Raw genomic sequence first — 17,818 nt, forward strand, 5'->3', positions numbered from 1 at the left:
ACCCTAGTAGTTCTAAGCCCCACTGTCAGCAGTCTAATCCCCAAAGTTTCAAAAATCACCCCAGCAAATCAAGAAGGGGAGGTTTACAGTAGTTACAACCCTCCCCAGTCAGCAGTCTAATTTCTCAATCTTGAAAACCTTTCCAAATCGTGAAGGGGACGGATTAACGACTAGTTCTGACCTCGCCCTCACCCCAGTCAGCAGTCTAATCTCCCAAATGTGAAACCCACACCACCCCCTCCCCACATCGAGAAGGGGACAGTCTGACATTAGCAGAACCCCCGCAATGAGCAGCCTAATCTTGCAGATTGGAAAACCCCTTCCCTTCCGCAGCAAATCGAGGACGGGGGCAGATTTACAACTAGTTGAAGCCCCCACCCCACCCCCCCCCCCCCCCCGGGTCAGCAGCAAGTCTGGCTTCCCAAAGTTTGCAAACCTTCCTCACCCGACTGAATCAAGGGGAAGGTGGGTGCGGATTTACAACTCGTTTAAACACTCCTCCCCCCTCCCCATTCCTAACAGGCGGCGGTCCCAGGGTTGAAACACCAACAACCACCCAGCCCCCAACAGCTCCAGCTTTGACCAGCTCCCTGACAGGGACAGGGCTATGAAGGAAGAGGCAGAGAAAAAAAAAGGGGGGGGGGTGTGCTAACTCCAGGTGGGGTCGTATCCGGTCCAGTCCTGGGGCGGCGCCAGGTAAACGCGGCGGCCTCGGTACACGAAGGCGACGACGCCGCGGTAGCCGGCGCGGGGCACGCCCGACTTGAGGTCGTCCATGACGCCGAGCGCCTTGGCGAAGGCCTTGAAGGTGTCCCGGGACGAGTACTGCACCCGCACCCGGCGCAGCTCGGAGCGCTCGCCCCGCTGCAGCTCGTCGACCCGCACGGCCGGGGAGCCGTACACCTGCCGGGCGAAGGCCGGGTCGTACAGCTCCCGGCTGAGGTAGGACAGGTCGAGGCGGCGGAAAGGCACGAAGCGGTCGTTGAGCTTGATGAAGCGCAGGTGCTGGTCGAAGAACTGGCCGTTGCTGACCCCGCGCCGGCCGAAGGTCACCGTGCGCGAGACCTCGGGCCGCACGCACGCGCGCCCGCGCCGCTGCTCCGGCCCGCGCATCCAGTCGTCCCAGAAGGCGTCGGGCCACTTGGGCTCCAGCTCCTCCCAGGTGTCGCTCAGCAGCATCCAGCCCAGGCCCGGGAAGAAGTCGGTGCGGTACAGCGCCTCGGGCCTCCCGGACTCCACCATCTGCTCCTTGCCGTTGTCGTGCCACGCCGAGGCGCACCACAGGCTCGGGTCGCGGCGCAGCAGCGGCAGCAGCGCCCGGAAGTACTCGAAGAAGTCGGGCGCCACCTCCAGGTCGTCCTCCACCACGACGGCGGCCCGGTACCGGAAGTTGCGGAAGACCTGGTTGAGCGCCCAGCGGTAGTGACGCGAGATCTTGTAGTAGCCGCGGAACTTGCGGTGCTCGGGCGGCACGCGCGGCTCCGACAGGTCCGGCTGGCGCAGGTGCACGAGCTGGTCACCGTACGACGCGATGACGCGCGCCGTCTCCTCGTGGCCGCAGTCCTGGCTCACGAGCACCGGGAAGAGTTCCTTGGAGGGACGGTACTGCAGCAGCTTGTCCAGGCACCGCCGGATGGTGGGCCGGTCGCAGCCGATCACCAGCACCGGCAGCACCTCCTCCTCCTCCTCCTGCGCCTCGCTGCCCCCCGGGAGGGAGGAACGGGCGGCGGTGGGAGCCTTAGCCCGCCACAGGCCCCGGTGCTGCTGGATCTGCTGCAGCAACCGCTTCTGGTTCTCCAGCTCGGCCTCCACCTCCTCGGCCACCCGCACCACCTCGAGGGTCAGCTGCTCCGGGTCGGTGTCCCCGGCTCCCCCCACTCCCCCGGACGACGACGACGGCGGCGGCGGCCGGCCCAGCAGGAAGAAGAGCAGGAGCAGGTTCCAGCCGATGAAAAGCAGCACCCCCCAGACGATCACGTTGGCCCGCCGCACCATGTCTCTCTCTCTCTGCCTTTCCCAGCGTTGCTTCTCGCTTCCTCTTCTTCCCCCACCCCCCTCCCCCCCCCAAAACCCCGGCTCTGTCAGTCCAACTCCATCAACCTGCAGCAAGGGGTAGGGAACGGGGAAAACAGATAAAAAGAAATACAGAACGCTCGGGGTCAGACATGGCAAAACAAAAAAAAAACAATACCAGAAGTTCATGCACAAATTAAACCAGGTTTTAAACACGATCTGGAATGACACAGGGAGAGGTAGATAGATACAAAAACACACACAGTGAGAGAGGAGCCAGGCATGCAAACGTTTTGGAGTTTGTACGCAAGAGTTACACGCTGTCATTATGGAGTTTGGGAGAGATTCACATTGACATTTTGGAGTTATACATTTATGGGATGCTGTGTAAAATCTGCCTGCTGCATTTTCCTCATTAGTGTACTGGCTTCAATCTAAAAGCTACTTTTTGATAATAGCAGGGCCCTAGGTAATGTAGAACAGAGAGCCCAAGGAGGTTCAGGTACATAATTTCTTGAAGACACTTAATTGTCTGAGCCATGGAGGCAAGTGCACTAAGTACAAGAGTTGGGATATCATCTTGAGGTCGTACAGGACGTTGTGGAGGCCTCTTCTGAAGTACTGTGCGCAGTTCTGGACACTCTGCTATAGTAAGGATATTATTAAACTGGAGAGGATTCAGAAAAGATGTACCAGAATGTTGCCAGAAATGGAGAGTTTGAGTTTCTTGAAAACAGGCTGGGCGTTTTTTCAGTGGAATGCAAGTGATGGAAGGGTGACCTTTTAGAGGTTTATAAAATCCTCAGTGGTGTAGATAATGTGAATAGCAAGGGTCTTTTCCCTAGTTTGGGGAAAGTTGAAAACTAGGGATTTTTTTTAAGGTAATAGGTGAAAGTCTTAAAAAGGACCCGAGGGGCAAAATTTTTCACACTGATGGTGGTTTATGTGTGGAATGAACTGCCACAAGAAGAGGGGAAGGCAGATCCAGTTACAACTATCACCACTATAACAGCTATTTATGCAGTGCCTTTAAAATAATGAAATGTTCCAAGGTGCTTCACAGGCATTTTTTTTTTTAAACATTACATGATTATGTGAACCACAATTTTAGGTCCAAAGCAAGTGTGTCATCCAATTTGGCTAGAATACAGTTTTCTTAGCGCTAAGAGACATGACGCTGTGGACATGCAAAAGGAATTTAAGTATCTGTCCACAAAGATTAATAGAAGCTAGTACAAAGTCATCCGAAATGCCCATGTAAAATGTTAGCCTTTATCTGAAATGGGAATTGGAATAAAAGGGAAGGGATGGAAGGTGTGTTCCAGTTGTAGACAGCATATTGTGTGGAGTACTGTGTTCAGTTCTCGGCACTATAACTCCCAAAAAATGCAATTTCTGGGTGGGGGAACATAACTTTTTTTAGATAATATGGAGCTTAATCATAAGAAAAATGAAAAGACTTTTCAAACGAAGGATAGTGGAAATTTCTAATTCCCTTTCCCTCAGAAAAATTCTGGATTTTGGGTCACAAGTTCTCAGGACTGCAAAGGCAGATAGTTGTTGTTAGGATACAGGCCATCTCTCATCTAACCAAATGGCAGGATAGCTTTCAGATCTAAGTGCCCCCCTCCTTTTCATGTGGCTCTGAATAATGTCCAGAACCTTTCACTCCATCTAACCTGCATTGTATGTGCTTTGAATCTGTTTTGATGGGACAGCTCAGAGGGAGCTGTACGCTTTTCCTAGTTTTTGAAAAGTGTAAAGGGAATTTTATTTACCCAAGTTGTTCTTGGTCTGCTGGGATATTTTCATTATGTAGCTAACCTGAGTTACACCTAATCCAAGAGTTTGATGGGACAGTGAAACTGGAAACCTTACTCTGTATCAAACCTAGGATGCCCATACAAGATATGCCAACAGTAATGATGGAACTCTCATACAATGTAAACAAGAGCAAATACAGTAACAGGGTTAATCAACAAGAATCCAACAGATCAACTGCTGGACTAAGTTGCAGTCGGTGTGCGAGGGCAGAGGATAGTTAAATCAGACCATGTTACACAAATGTAAATAGTGGTGACAGGGTTAAAATTGGGTGGTCTAGACTCTCTGAAGAGCAGCTTTGGGTAATATAAACAAGTAATTGACAGAATTGGTTCAGAAAGGGTTAATGAGGACACTCATCTCAGTCTACATTGTATGACTGTGTCAGTAGATGAGAGTGCAGGAAATCTGTGTATGCCAATATCACACTCTGGTTCTGAATTCACGTAATCAGTTACTTTTGTGAATGACAATAAGTTTGTATCTGTTGGTTCTTATGATAATTATATTTACAAGGCAGCCTCTTTTCTAACTGCAAAACTCATTATAAAAAGGGTTGACATCCAAATATTACGTAATTCAGGAACATTGTGTACATGAGGACCGGGGGGGGGGGTAGAGGAGGATGGGAAGAAATCTGGAAACACAGTTTCAGTAAATGTACAGAAACATTTTCTGCAAACAACACTTTCTCTGCCTCATCTTTGGTTCCTTTGCTATTAAGGCCCATAGCTCAAGAATTAACACCATCCTCACCATACACAAATCCACACCTTCTGCACTTTTATCTCTGATAACAAATTAGATTGACCAAATGAGTGTGAAAGCGGGCTCATTTTGACCTGATTTACATGGATGATGAGATCAGATACAGGAACAGTCGTGGTGAACTGACTGCAAGTCAGGACGTCAGTGCAGGAATTTGCAAGGATATCAGGCAGAAGCAATCACCAAGGCTTCCTCCCCTGCTCCCCCTGGCCTCCCTTACGCACCAGTAGTCATGCCTCTCTAACCCCACCCACCAACACATCTGACTGCCCACTGTCAGATCCCATCTAAAACCAAATCCATCACTGACCTGGACTTCAAACAGAACCTGCCAGTCCAGAATATCCTCTCACTGAGTCAGGCATTGGAGGTTTTCACACAACCTCTACTTAATGCTGGGAACATTGATCTCCAGCTCCCTCTCAGGATCATTCCAGTGCATCCTCTCCAGAAAATGTGGTTGAAGTGCTAGTGCTGCCCTTGAATAGGGCCTCCAAAGATGACGGGCGTCACTGACCACAGCTGTTCTACATCATTTCTGAACCTTCTCTCATTCAATCAGGGACTAGCCAGCTGTTTCCCTTGTTTCCATTCCAAAAAAGTTCTGACTCATAAACAGCTCTCAAAATAGGCAAAACATGAACTCCTGCAGCATTACTTATAGATATAGAATATTAGAACTTGAGAGGAATGAAGAAACACTTTGTAGGCTGTGTCAAATCTGTCTCTTGGACACAATTTTTACTAATGGACACCCCTAACACACCCATCATTTCCTACAGCACCGAATGATGCAAATATTGCAGCTGCAATGCCTACCTGTTCACCTACTCCCCAAAGAGACTCTAAACACTCCCTCGAAGCATGAGTCATTTAGCTGTACTTCAGTCAGTTTGGTATACTGTATTCACTACTTTTCATGCCATCTCTACTAGATTAGAGGGATCAAATTGAGATAGGCAGATTTTTAATCAGTAAGGGAATCAAGAGTTATGAGGATAAAGACAAAGTCGAGTTGAGAATGATAAGATCAGCTAATACCATTGAATAGTGGATCAGATTTGATAAGCCAAATGGCTTACCTCTGTTCCTAATTCTTGTGGTCTTATTAATGCAGACTGGGTGACTGCTTCACGGGATAACTTCTGTTCAGTCTACAGGTGGGGGACCCTTAGCTTCCTCTCATTTATTTCAATTTTCCACATTCCTCCCATTCAGCCCTTTCCATCTAGGCTCAGTTGCATTGTTCCAACATTGGAGTCACAGACCCGTGGTCTCGACACTGCATTTACCAAGTTTAAATTATATCCTCCAGTCCCATTTTATTGTGTGTTTCTTAACTGGTTTCTGTCTTAGTTTCTCTTTTCATTCTCCTTCCCATTTCCTTGACTTGCTTTCAGAAGGTAGCTTTTTGCAATTTACACCTGCTGTAGACACACCCAGGGGAAATAGTGGCAACAGTTTTGTCATTGGACAAATAATCAAGGGACCCAGGTTAATATTCTTTTCCAATGAAAGTAATCACAGCATTTACAATCATATACACAAGATCTACCAAGATTTTGCCCACGCATCTAACCTGTCTATATCATGCGTGTCATTCCCCAGTACTTGCCTTCCCACCTAGGGATATGGGTCAAATGCAGGCAAGTAGGACTTGTTTAGTTTGGGAAACTTGGTCAGCATGGACGAGTTGGACTGAAGGATCTATTTCAGTGCTGTATGATTCTATGACTTCAAGTGGATTTGAATCCCAGTACATGTGACTCTAGGCCAAAACAATGTGGATGACTCTTGATCATCCCCTGAAATGGCCTAGCAAGTCACTCAGTTGCATCTGACCATGCAAAGTCTGATAAGAGGAATGAAACTGGACAGACACTGGATACTACAAAGGCTGCTTTCCTCACAATATTCTGGGAATACTATCAATGCCTTGTACTCCATATCTACTGCACCTCTCGTCAAGCAGTTCCAATACAATTATAACACAGAATCAAAAAACAATATCAGCAAACCAAGCCCTCATGATCCTGACAAAGTTCACTAACATCGGTGTACCAAATACCAGAAAGCTGTCAGGCAACAGTCTAGCAGTCACACACATGGAGTTGTACCTTACAAGACAGTGTCCCAGACACCACCAATCCTGAGGTAGCATTACAGTGGTATTTAATCAGGAGGGAGTCCCCATGGTAGTCCTCAACATTGCCGTGAGACTTTAAGGCCCACAGTCATCAGGTGCAATATGGATATTAATGTACCTTGCTGATTTTCTTCCCCCATCCCCCTCTCTCACTGAGCACCACTTGGAGGAAGGATAGCAAAGATAGATGTATCTGGGCAGGAACATCGATGTCCAACACCAGGAATGGTGATAGCACCACTAAAGAGTCTCCAAGCTGGCTGAGTTGTAAACAACGTACCTGCTAGAATTGATCTGCAGCAGGTTGTGAGGAAACCAACAAGAAGGAAAAATGTATTTGACCACATCCTCACCAACCTATCTATTGCAGATCTATCTGTTGATGACAGTATTGTCAGGAGTGATCACAGCACAGTTCTTGAGATGAACTCACATTTCACATATATGCATTGTGTTATGTAACAACCATGCTGACTAGGATAGATTTTAAATAGATCTAGCAACTCGAGCCAGGGCATCCTTGATGGGACATGAGCAATAGCAAAATTGTCTTGAACTACAATCTGTAACCTCATAGCCCAGTAAATTGCCATGCTACCATTACCATCAAACCTAGGTATTAATGAAGATTCACCAGAAGTGGCATTAGGACATAACCTGGCAAAGGTATAACAACAGACTATTGCACGCCAAGTGTACAAACCATGCTAAATGATCCCCTACCAATGGATCAGATCCAAGCTGTGCAGTCTTGTTACATCCAGTAATGAATGGTGCTGGACAAAATAAACAACTCTGAGGAGGAGGACTCCCCTCACCAGGGGAAGCAGTGTTTAGCCAAAGTCTTCACTTTCAGGAACAGGGTGGGGAGACAGGCTATAAAAGTCTGTATCAGCTGGAAGGAGAATTGAACCCATACTGCATTTTAAACACACCTAGCCAACTAAGCAAACCTGCTATCATTTAACCCAGTAAATGATCAATAAATTACCCTGTTGGTTCATCATCTGATCTATGGTGTGAAGATGTCGTTTTCCCGTCTATCAAAGACTAGTAGATCAGTCAATACATTCTGCTGAGTCAGTGAAGAGCTCTCTGTTTCACATTTTGGATCTCACGGCGCTTGCTGTGGCTTAGTGGGTAACACAGTCTTGCCTCAAGAGTCAGAACATCAACAGTTTGAGGACAGGTGCACAAAAACTAAGCTGACTCTCCAGTGCAACAGCAAGGGAGTAGGTACTGTCAGAGATTCCACCTTTAGGATGAGAGGTTAAACCAAAGTCCTATTGCTCTCATACAGTTAGAGGATACCACAACACTACTGTGAACTTGTTAGTTTTCTAGATGTTCAACCAACGTCACTAACAGTGTGTCACGGTCCTTGTCACCGTCACTGCTATTCGTGAGTGCTTGCTCTGTACAACGGGGCTGTCACATTTTCAACGTTATAACGTTGGATACATTTCAAATATACTTGGTTAGCCAGGAGGAAGTCCGAGGATTTGAAAAGCACTGCAAAAGTGCAAATCCTTATTTTATTCATCGCTTTAAATAATGCTAAACCTAGAGAATATATCAGCAAAACAAAATTAAGTTAAACCTAACGTTAAGAGAGTTCCAGTGGTTTGCTGCAGTGAACCTCTAGTTCCATCAATTAAATTCTCAGTGGCAGTGTCCGGTTACAAGCTATGCCATATTCGTTAAGTAGTTGAACAAGCATGGGAGTTGGAAACAGGATACGGACACAAAACTAGCAACACGTGATATACAAAAAAAACAGAAGTACGCTCATCCCCACCCTGAAAACATACCCAGGCAACACACATTTCAAACCTGTAACACAGCTCCATACTGAAAAAAAGAGACTAAAACGTGCTCCAGATATGCACAAAGGCATAAAACACAAACTAAAAACAGAACCAGTGACACGTACCTAAAAGACAAAACCGAAAACACATTCAGGCATGCAATCATGTACACACCAATGTAAAACCAAGGTGCCCACATACAAGCGCACATCAAAACTCAGAATCCAGGTACTCAACAGCGACACAGAACCAAAGACATAAGCAGTGTACCCCGTGTATACAGAAACAAAACCACACAACCAGGTGAACACAAACAGCTGGTACATACTTTCACTCAAGTACACGCGTACGCACACACCCTGAACCAAAAACAAACCAAACACCACCCACTAACACAGAATGAAATTCACACCCAGGAGACGAAAGAACCAAAAACACATCCCAATGAAACTTAGAGCTGCAGGTTAAAAGCAGAAGAGTATATGAGAAGAGACAAAACAGGAAACAGAAACCACATATGGACAACAAAGTTGTTTTTTTAAACATTCAATCGGCTGGTTTCTAGGGATATACAAAGGTTACAGGTCTAATTACATCTACGGGACAGAAGGTATAGGCGAGAAAGGAGGATCTGAAACTGATGCTGGAGCTTCAAAGAGATTAAACTACCATCTGGCAAATTGCTAACCACTAAAAACTGCTTCTGTTAAATGCTCACAGGTGGTGTTCACGGCATACAAAGTGTTGTTGAACGAACAGCTGGAGAGCAACACTAAGGAAGGAATCCATAAGATGTACTAGCAGAAGGTGGCCATTTGGCCTATCGGTGTTTGCTGCGCCAGTGACACCGCGGCTAATCTGATCATTCTCAAACCCTACTTTCCCGTCTTTAGTTTTGGCCTGCTTTCACTGTGTCCATTTCAACATTAATTAACACAAGCCCTTTCAGTGAAGGAGGAACCAGAGCTGGCGGATTGGCAACCCATGTCCGGGAAATCTTACATGATGGTCAAGGGAGTCTCAAACTCTTGCAGCATGGGCATGGACAAGAATGCGTTCTCCAGGGCTCGGTGGTGAGCACTTGCAATTGCTGAGTCCAATGCAGGCCCTGTCTGTCCTCCTCAGTGGGTGTGAGGGGGGCGGGGGACATGATTTTGAAAAAAAAAAGGCGATAACGTCTTCAGTGTCCCCGCTAATATTTATTTCTGGGCTAACATCATCTTAAAAGTTTTTTTTAAAAACCGTTGTTTGTATGGCTGCATTTTAAAACATTTTTTTGTGCTGTAAAGTGCTTCATGGAGCCTGGGCGTTATGAAAAGGCACTACATCAATGCAAGTTTTTGTTTTAAAAGGTGCCAACTCACTCGTTAGGCAGGGCCACTGCCAACCAGACAATAGTCCAGCCGATCATGGGAACACGCACAGCTATTCGGTGCAGACGGGCTCCCTACACATTCATGCCGTGGCAGAACGCTGTCTTGTTAGCAGGGCACTGGAATTGCAAGCAGGCAGCCTGAGCATCCCAGGCCAAATCAGGAACCGCAAAAGCGTCAGGCTGGGGCATCCAAGATAACACAGTGTGGAGCTGGATGAACACAGCAGGCCAAGCAGCATCTCAGGAGCCCAACGGCTGACGTTTCGGGCCTAGACCCTTCATCAGAAAAGGGGGAGGGGGAGGGGGAGGGAGTTCTGAAATAAATAAGGAGAGAGGGGAGGCGGACCGAAGATGGATAGAGGAGAAGAGAGAATAGGTGGGGAGGGGATAGGTCAGTCCGGGGAGGACGGACAGGTCAAGGGGGCGGGATGAGGTTGGTGGGTGGGAGGAAGAACAGGTTAGGGAGGCGGGGACGAGCTGGGCTGGTTTTGGGATGCAGTGGGGGAAGGGGAGATTTTGAAGCTGGTGAAATCCACATTGATACCATTGGGCTGCAGGGTTCCCAGGCGGAATATGAGTTGCTGTTCCTGGAACCTTCGGGTGGCATCATTGTGGCACTGCAGAAGGCCCATGATGGACATGTCATCTAAGGAATGAGAGGGGGAGTTAAAATGGTTTGCGACTGGGAGGTGCAGTTGTTTGTTGCGAACCCAGCATAAGTGTTCTGCAAAGCGGTCCCCAAGCCTCTACTTGGTTTCCCCAATGTAGAGGAGGCCACACCGGGTACAGTGGATACAGTATACCACATTGGCAGATGAACATCTGCTTGATAATGGGAAGTCATCTTGGGGCCTGGGATGGAGGTGAGGGAGGAGGTGTGGAGGGAGGAGGTGTGGAGGGAGGAGGTGTGGGGGCCGATGTAGCACTCCCTGCGGTTGCAGGGGAAAGGCATTGAGTCGTTCCAGCACATAATCTCGGCCAGGGGGATCTGCACACATCTGGAAGCTAAGCAACCACTGGTGGCAGCAGAGAACAATTGCTGTTCTCATGATACATGCTGGCCTTCTGGCAGATCCAAGTGCATCGTGACCAGGAGCCGGATCTCTTCCGGCCCAGGAGCGTCGGCAGCAATTGCAATGTGTGGCTAGTGTAACAGCGGGGTCTCTCGCCACGTTCCCTTGGCCTCACAACTCCCGTACACAGCCCACCGCCCCGTCACGCTTTACAAGGGATACATTTAAAAAGCAGCAGCCAATTGAGAACGTAAAAATAACTCACTTTAAAAAGGGTCTTCTCCACAGTGCTATTACATGGGCATGGCAAATGAAAGAAATCTGAAATGCACCTTCGCGGAACATGGGGATGGAAGGAAGGCGGGGTGATGAAGACATTAAAAGGTTGACACACACTCTGAGTTTCTAAACCACACTCTTCGCAGCGAGGAAATGCAATTTTTACATACTGGCTGCCAACTCGCTCACATTCCAACAATCACGGCTCTTTCTCTCTCCCACTCTCCCCATTGCCTGCCGGCGGCTGTTCGGAAATCTTTCCCAAAGCAGCACAGGAATAAAACTTTAGGAAACAGACAGGAGCTTCGGCGGGGGGTGGGTGGGGGAGCTGTGGAAGGAAGCGGCTTCCAGACCCAGTTCTTTACTTCCTGACGTCAGACTTTGTACTTATTCAAAGTTGTTCACAGCACAATCTGCCACTCCCTGTCTGGAGCGAACAGAACTGCCTGGTCAACTCAGTGAAGGTGCACAATATTCCGGGCTACACGCATCACCAGATTTCCACCTCCAACAACAACAAAAAACCCGTGACACAAACCGTTGCAACAACAACTTACATTTACTCAACACCTTTAATGTATGGAGATGGCCCGAGCTGCTACCTGTATAAATTAAGGACGTACATATTGACCGAATGATTATTGGTCACGCTTTTAGTTTTTTTTCCAAAAACTATTGTTGTGGTACCCCTATTTAAGACTCCTACTTAGCAGCTGGATGTCAGGCGTTTAACACAAGCAACTTCACAGGGGTGGCCTTATAGAGGTTTGCGATATCATGATGGGGCATGGAGAGGGTGAAAAGCTAAAGGTAGGATAGGTCAAAACGAGAAGGCATTGGTTTAAGGTGAGAGGGGAAAGGTTTAAACGGGACCTAAGGGGCAACTTTTTCAGGGTGGGGTGTGTGTGTGTGTGTGGAAGGAATGAGCTGCCAGGGTAAGATTGCAGCATTTAAAAGGCATCTGCATGAGAATTTGATTAGGAAGAGTTTAAAGAGATGTGGGCCAAACGCTGGCAAATGGGACTAGATTAATTTAGGATATCTGGTCGGCGTGGACAAGTTGGACCAAAGGGTCTGTTTCTATGCTGTACATCTCTATTGCTCTATGAACTGACAACCTACCAAAAGGTGTGGGACCTGGTCGTGATCACACTGCTGTGCACAAACTGGCTGCCACATTTGCTATCTTACAACAGTGACTCCACTTCAAGCAAAGTACTTCCTTGGCTGTACAGTGGGTCAGAATATCCTAAAGTTCTGTAAGGCGCTACAGAAGTGCACGTGTTTACCAGTCTTTTTACTTGGACCCATGTATTGGGAGAGGAAATAAAGGCAAAAGAAGGGAGTTTATTCTTCACTTATAGAGCGTCAGTGAGACCACTGGTCTGCTGTGTTTAATATTGATCTCCTTGGTTAAGGAAAGATGCAAGTGAGTTGGAAGTAGTTCTGCGAAGCTTACTCAACTGGGTTGTATTATAAGGAAAGGCTGGACAAGCTAAGCTTTTAAGGTGACACGGTGTGAAGTTGGATGAATACAGCAGGCCAAGCAGCGTCAGAGGAGCAGGAAAGTTTGACATTTCAGGTTGGGACCCTTCTTCAGAAAATAAAGCTAAGCTTTTAACTGATCAAGCTCAGAAGAGTAGGAGGTAAATGGATTAAAACATACAAGAAACATCTTGAGGTATCTTGACAGGGTGGATGTCAAAAGGATTTCTCTCTTGTGCGAGAATCTAGAACTGGGAATCGTTGATTTAAAAACAAGGGGGTGTCACCCTTTTAACACACAGATGAAAAGGATTTTCTTTCAGAAAGTCAGAGAAACCTGGATGTCAAGGGGTATAAAACTTAGGAATAAGTTTAAAAAAAGCTTATGGCAAATACCAAGGGCTTAATATGGCAGAGTCTGTGTGGGAGTAAAAGAAAAAGTGGGGGAAGAACTTAAAAGGAAATTGGGAAACCAAGAGAAGGTTAAGGGCAGCAGAAACATGGGAACACCACTACCAGCAAGTTTTCTTCCAAGCACTCACCATCCTGACTTGGAAATACATCACTGCTCCTGTGTCACTGGGTCCAAATCCGTCTCTGACGGCATTGTGGGTTGACCTACGCCAAATGGACTGTAGTAGTTATGACATTTGAGCATAGGAGTCGGGATGTCATGTTGACATTGTACAGGATGTTGGTGTGGCCTTCCCTGGAGTACTTGTGTGGTTCTGATCTCCCTGTTCTAGGAAGGGTATTATTAATCTGGAGAGGGTTCATAAGTGATTTACCAGGAATGAAGGGTTTGAGTTGAATAGAAAGGCTGGATAGGCTGGGCTCAGAGATAATGAGAACTGTAGATGCTGCGGAATCTGAGATAACAAAGTGTGAAGCTGGATGAACACAGCAGGCCAAGCAGCATCTGGTCTAGGCCCGAAATGTCAGCTTTTGTACTCTGGATAGGCTTGGGCCTTTTTCACTGGAGCGTAGGAGAATGAGAGGTGACCTGAAAGAGGTTTATAAAATCATGAGGGTATAGATAAGGTAAATGGCAGGTGTCTTTTACCTAGGGTGGGGGATCTCAAGACTAGGGGGCATATTTTTAGGGTGAGAGGAGAACGATTTTAAAAAGTCATGAGGGGTAATTTTTTTTTAAACAGAGAGAGGTTCATGTGTGGAATGAACTTTCAGAGAAAGTGGTGGATGCAGGCATAGTTACAACATTTAAGAGACATCTGGATGAGTACATGAATAAAAAATGTTTGGAGAGATCTGGGCCAAGCGCAGGCAGATGGGACTAGTTTAGTCTGGGATTATGTCTGGCATGGACTGGTTGGACTGAAGGGTCTGTTTCCGTGCTGTATGACTATATAAATACTGCTGACCACCACCTTGTCAAAGGGCAATAAATGTTGCCTAGCCAGTGACATCCACATCCCATGAATTAATTTTAAAAAGTGCAAGAAAAAGTATTGGTGGATAAAATAAAGAAAAAAACCAAAGATTTATATATAAATAAAAATAGTAAAAGAATAACTAGGGGAAGAGTAGGGACCATTGAGGTAATCTGTGTGTCAACCCAGAAGACATTGGCACAGCCCTCAATAAATACTTTGTGTTTGTCTTCACCACAGTAAAGGATGTCACAGGTATAGATATCAGGGTGGAGGACTGTGAAATATTAGAAGAAATTAACATCAGGAGAGGAAGTACTGCAAGGTTTAACAGCCTTAAAAGTATATTAGGCCAGGTGACATGTATCTCAGGCTGATGAGGGAAGCAAGGGAGGAAATATCAGGAGCAAAAACAAAAATTTGCTGGAAAAACTCAACAGATCTGACAGCATCTGTGGAGAGAAATCAGAGTTAATGTTTCAGGTCCGGTGACCCCTCCTCAGAACCGACAGGTGCCCTGTCAATAATTTTCAGTTCCTAGTCACAGGTGAGGTGTTAGAGGAATGGAGGAATACTAACATCATCACATTTTTAAAGAAAAGGCATAGATAAGATGAATAAGAAGGGTCTTTTCCTTAGGGGTGGTGAGTTCAGAATTACAGGGCATATTTTTAAGGTGAGAGGAGGAAGATTTAAAAGGGGCCCAAGGGGGAAATTTTTCCATACACAGGATGGTTCGTATGTGGAATGATCTGCCAGAGGAAGTGATAGACGCAGGTACAGTTACAACTCCAAAATGATATCCGAACAGGCACATGAATAGGAAAGTTTTAAAGGGTTATGGGCCAAACACAGGCAAAGAAGACTAGTTTAGTTTGGGAAACTTGGTCGGCATGGACTGATTGGACTGAAGGGTCTGCTTCCAAGCTGTATGACTCTATGAGTCTGAGTCAGAAACCTTTTGCCCATGGCTCTGGAGGATATGGTTCAAGAGCTACAAAATGACATTAGTGTAGTTAGAAACAAAACAAAAGTTTCTGGAAAAGCTCAGCAGGTCTGGCAGCATCAGTGAAGGAGAAAACAGAGTTAATGTTTTAGGTCCGGTGACCCTTCCTCAGAAGGTTATTTTAGTGTCGTTAGATCTGTGCTGACTGACCATTACACAATGGGCTGATTGGCCTCGTTCGGTGCTGTATAAATTTATGAGTCTATGGAATTCTTTTCCTCAAAAGGTGGTGAAAGCAGAGTTCTTGAAGGTATTTGAGGCAGAGGTAGATAGACTCATGATCAGCAGTGCGTGAAAGGTCATCAAGGTTGGCAGGAATGTGCAATAATCAGATCAGCCTCGATCTTCTGGAATAGAGGTGGCACAACCTCAAGAAGGGTCCTAAAAGAGCACAGGAAGGCAAAGAATTTAATGGAGACAATTCCAGAGCTTGGAGTCTAGACTGAAGACATTACGGACCCAAACTGTAGGAATTCTATGGATGAGACTGTCCTTTCCCCAACCTCAACCTCAACGCAGTAGAGTACACAGTCAATCTGGCTACTGCAGAAACCACCCTACCCAGCACTGACGGAACAAGTTGTGCGTTGTGTAATTACCAATAGCTCAAATCAGTAGTGATGTAACCTCACAAACTGCAGGTTTGTGCTCCACGGGAAAGTGTATGCAGTGGGAGAGGGGAGAATCAAACCTGGCCACTGGTCTCTACCCACAGTTTAAGGTTTGTCACACAAAGCATGGGCACGGCAGTTAAGGTTAAGTGACAACTGTGGACCTATTCCTAATGTTTTGGGGTGGTATAAAGCTAGGATGAGCATGAAACAAACAGGAAGGGAGGGGAGAACATAATAAAATGAATAGTAAAGGGTTAAACGAATAAAGAATGTATTATATATAACCATCGAGCACCAGTCAGTCACAGCATTTGCGAAACATTTATCTAATTTCCTCTTAAATAACGTGATTGTCTTGCAGAAAATAATTATCAGGGGTCAAAGAAAAGAGTGATTGTTGACTCAATCATTTGTGAAGGAGCTGGGAACAGCACAAGGGAGGTAATAGCAACCACGTGTTCTTAAATTGCTCTGATTCATTGTGGACATTATACACATGTCCATTGTAATGTAACAGAGTGGGGCCAGTCTATGATCAGAAGCTTCAGAGGAGCTCTTTGGAACAGGAGGAAGCCACATGAGCTAGATTAGATTAGATTAGATTCCCTATTGTGTGGAAACAGGCCCTTCAGCCTAACAAATTCACACCACCCCTTGGAGCATCCCACCCAGACCCATCCCCCTATAACTCACACACCCCTGAACACTATGGGTCAATTTAGCATGGCCAATCCACCTAGCCTGCACATCTTTGGACTGTGGGAGGAAACCCGAGCACCCGGAGGAAACCCACGCAGAAACAGGGAGAATGTGCAAACTCCACACAGACAGTTACCCGAGACGGGAATCGAACCCGGGTTCCTGGCGCTGTGAAGCTGCAGTGCTAACCACTGAGCCACCGTGCCGCTTTCATTCAGATCACAACTTATTTATATCTTAAACTCCAATAATCCACCTTGGATCACTAACCTTTAATATTTTTATGCAAGAAGAAAAAAAATTAGCCTCTGTGGGGACATTTCCAATTAATCCAAATCCTTTATAGCTCCCTATGGGGAGACAGAGCTCCAGATTGCTGCGAATAGCCTGATTTTTATTTCAAACTTAAAATCTACTTCACAAAGAAATAGTTTCTCTCTATCAACCCACTGAAATCATTTAATTGTCTCAAATACTACAAATTAAATACTCCAACAATCTTCTGCGTTGTAGGAAATACAATCCTGGTCTATGCAACCTATCATAGTAACTTTAGAGCTTGTTTAGCAGGATTCTGGTAACACTTGAGTGAGAAATATACATCGACAGCAGCTCACAGCCACAATGTAACACACTGGCATGCTGAGTTTTGATCGTCCTGACAGAGAAAGGTGTTAAACTGCCCATCCACTCCCTTCACCAGAGGAGAGGGAGTCTCTTGTTAGTGCATGTCTCTCTCTCTCTTTGTATTTGTATCTGTCCCCCCCGTCTCTCTCTCTCTCTCCCTCGCAGTGTATGTCTCACTCTCTTTGTTCCTCTCCCTCTGTCCATGTGTTTGCGTGCGGCTCTGTCTGTTCATCCCTGTGCATCTCTCTCTCCCTCTCCCTTTCTCTGTCCCTGTGCCTCTCCCTCACTCACTGTACATCTCTCTCTCTCTTTCTTTCTGTCTTGCACACACGCTCTCATTGTGCGCAGCTCTCTCTCTCTCTCTCTCTCTCACTCACTGTGCCCCTCTCTGTCAGTGGCCCCCATCCTGCTCCCTCTCTCTCACGCTGTGCCAACCTCACTGTCTCAGTGACACCCCCTCTCTCACTGAACCCCCCCCCACTATCTCAGTAAATCCACCCCACACTGACTCAGTGACCCCACTCTTCTCTCTCACACTGTCTCAGTGAACACCCGCTTCTCTCTTACTTGGCGACTCTCTATCTTTCTACCTCATTATGTCCCTTTCTCTCTCTCCCCATACCCAACTCTCCCACTCGCTCTCTCCCTGTGCCCACCTCTCTCTCTCTCCCCTGTGCCCCCTCTCTACCCACGTGCCCACCACTCACTCCCCTTGAGCCAACCTCTCTCTCACCCCTGTGCCCACCTCCCTCTCTCCCTGTGCCCACCTC

The 17,818-nt window shown here is 46.7% G+C and overlaps 1 protein-coding gene across 6 annotated transcripts in view; it reads right to left on the reverse strand.

The window, feature by feature from the left end:
- Positions 1-383: 383 nt before the first annotated feature.
- mgat1b (alpha-1,3-mannosyl-glycoprotein 2-beta-N-acetylglucosaminyltransferase b) overlaps positions 384-17,818 on the reverse strand; it is a 40,300-nt gene continuing 22,865 nt past the window's right edge. For 3 of the 6 annotated variants that reach the window (XM_048519970.2, XM_048519969.2, XM_048519968.2), the window contains one exon: positions 384-2,100. In XM_048519970.2, the coding sequence (XP_048375927.2) occupies positions 649-1,995 (1,347 nt within the window). In that variant the 5' untranslated portion in view covers positions 1,996-2,100 and the 3' untranslated portion in view covers positions 384-648. The other 3 variants (XM_048519972.2, XM_048519974.2, XM_048519973.2) reach the window with 3 other exon arrangements.

Source organism: Stegostoma tigrinum, chromosome 34 (assembly GCF_030684315.1).
Source record: "Stegostoma tigrinum isolate sSteTig4 chromosome 34, sSteTig4.hap1, whole genome shotgun sequence".
NCBI classification, from domain to species: Eukaryota; Metazoa; Chordata; class Chondrichthyes; order Orectolobiformes; family Stegostomatidae; genus Stegostoma; species Stegostoma tigrinum.